Here is a 2,454-nt window from a genome sequence, read left to right as displayed (position 1 = left end):
AAAAGAGAAAGATATATGCTGCGAAGCAAAGGCTTTACCTACGATACGAGGCTTATCAGCCCCACAGATACTTGTCTAATTTTAAATTATTTGTTAATTAAAAAGAAGAAGGCAAATATCTTAAGACGTCTAGTTGTAATTTTATATTTAATTGTCGCTTATGGTTTTGATTAATGAATTTTCTAGTATTAAAGTACGAGGTCGTAAATTATTAATATTATTATTGTTTGGTCAAATAATAGGTTTTGTTAGATTAAGTGTTAGATTATCCACTAACGAAGTTTAAACATACGTCATCATGCAAAAGCTCAGTATATTTGGCCACTTGCATGAGGTTATAAATTATTAGGTTACAAAGAATTAAAGAAACAACTGGAAAATTAAACCCAATTTATTAAAGCTGGTAAATGACGGATTGTGAGGCTTCCTTCAAACTAAAAATTGAAGATCTCGAGTTTGAAACCAGACTTGTGGCCAATGGAGGCTGAAATACTTATATGAGTCTTCTCCTCCAAAATAGATGAATAACCATGACTTACAACCCCTTGTCCATTTAAAAAAAAAAAATCACAAATATAGTTTTCACACACACCGTGCATGTTCAATTCATCTAACCCTTTTTTATACACAGAAAACCAAATTCAAAGTCCCAATCCTACTCCGAAAGTCCCATCTTCTTTGTAATTTTGCACAAAATGTTTAAAATAATACAAATAAAAAAAAAGTGGCAAGTTGTTGCTCCTGATGGAGAAAGGTGGTGCCGACTCCGAGCACGTGCGTGAATAAGAAAGCGCTGTAAATTTCAGAAAACCAAAAACCGCACATGGAAAATAAAAGGCGGCAGCAGCAGAGCAATTTTTGGTTGATAAATAAAAGGAAAGGGCACGTTAAACTTATTAAAGCACGTTTAAAATACGCATATTATATTGGTCTTAAGTGTGTGTTATTGTAGGCCCCTTTTTATATCCCTTTTTTTTATATATATATATAAAGCCATATAATTCACAACCTTTTCCATAACTCACAATTCATCTTCAATTCTCTTAGATCTTGATTCTTCATCCTTCTTCAGAATCTTGGTTTTTTGGTAATTTTGAGTCTAAACCCTAAATCAACATGAGGAGGAACTGCAATTTGGAGCTTCAGTTATGTTTTCCAGGTGCTAATGAAACCCAGCAACAAGAACAGCAGCAGCAGATGACCATATTTTACAACGGAATAGCGTGCGTTCGTGATGTTACAGAGCTTCAGGTATGTCATGAGTTTGTTTAATTCTTTGTTTCTTAATTTGTAACCTAAAACGCGAGACGATCTAGTTTCGTGCATTTAGATTTCTTCGGTTAAGTTTCAATGTTAATCAACAACTGTTGTTCATGAAAATCTAGGAGTGTATCGTTAATAAAATATAGATAGAGCAAAGTAGGTTAGAATTCAGAGATAAAAGTGCTGTAGTGAGCCTTGGCTGTGTTATGGCTCATGCCAGTGCTGACTCTCTAAGATGATCTGCCAACCCCAATAACTATTAATCATATTAATGGAATAATTATCCACTAATAAATTAATAACTTGATTTGCTGGGATTTTGCAGGCCAGATCCATCATTTTTCTTGCAAACAAAGAAATGGAAGAAAGGGTGAAGAGTCCACTTACTCCAAGTGGATCATCAGAACCACCTACACCAACTGTGATGTCTCCGCTGTGTAGCCCCGTTGCCGGTATGTCTATGAAGAGATCACTCCAAAGGTTTTTGCAGAAGAGAAAGCATCGGACTCAAGCAACATCTCCGTACCATCACTAGGAATTAAGGCACTTGAATTTATTATTTATGATTGGTATTTTTTCGTTTTCAGTTAGAGGGAGAACGATTTATCGAAGAGAGCTTTTTGTAAATTAGTTAATTCTAAGCGCTTCAAATTATCGTGTTGGAGACATCATATATACAATATTGTATGGTTGATGTTAGATCTTTGTTGTCACATAGTGTTCTTTTGATATCGGATTACGACATGACTTCATTTTTTTATTTTTTATTTTTTTAATTTTTTTATTTTTTTTTGTTCTTTTGTAGATGAGGGAGATGATAAAACTGACTATGCTTATTTCTTATATTTTATATCATTAATGAATAATATTATATCCATCCTGAAAATTACACAAATAAATTACCTATTAGAATTTTAAAAATATAACAACTTCAGAATTCTTCATGGCTTGTTTTGGTCACATGATTCAATAATTTTCATTACAGATGATGCTTTACCGCAGTAGTGAAAAACAATTATGTCTATGCATCATGATGTGGATTTAATTCTTCCCAATTCTCCTTCCCCTAACAACTAACTGTTAAACTCAGTAATGCTATCGATTGTCGAAAAAAAATTTCATTCAGTGACCAATAAAAAAACAAGCATTATTCACAACATTGTATATTTTTAATGATAGTAAATTAGCAAT

At 32.9% G+C, this 2,454-nt stretch overlaps 1 protein-coding gene across 1 annotated transcript; it reads left to right on the top strand.

Annotated features, from left to right (window-relative positions):
• The first annotated feature begins 859 nt into the window (after positions 1-859).
• On the top strand, positions 860-1,962 carry LOC103419714 (protein TIFY 5A-like). Its single transcript, XM_008357808.4, has 2 exons — positions 860-1,251; positions 1,589-1,962. Exons 1-2 carry the CDS (start codon positions 1,117-1,119, stop codon positions 1,796-1,798), a joined length of 345 nt encoding a protein of 114 aa, XP_008356030.1. The 5' UTR covers positions 860-1,116; the 3' UTR covers positions 1,799-1,962.
• The last annotated feature ends 492 nt before the right edge of the window (positions 1,963-2,454 follow it).

This window comes from Malus domestica, chromosome 10, assembly GCF_042453785.1.
Source record: "Malus domestica chromosome 10, GDT2T_hap1".
NCBI lineage: Eukaryota > Viridiplantae > Streptophyta > Magnoliopsida > Rosales > Rosaceae > Malus > Malus domestica.
This window is presented reverse-complemented; position numbering and strand designations above follow the sequence as displayed.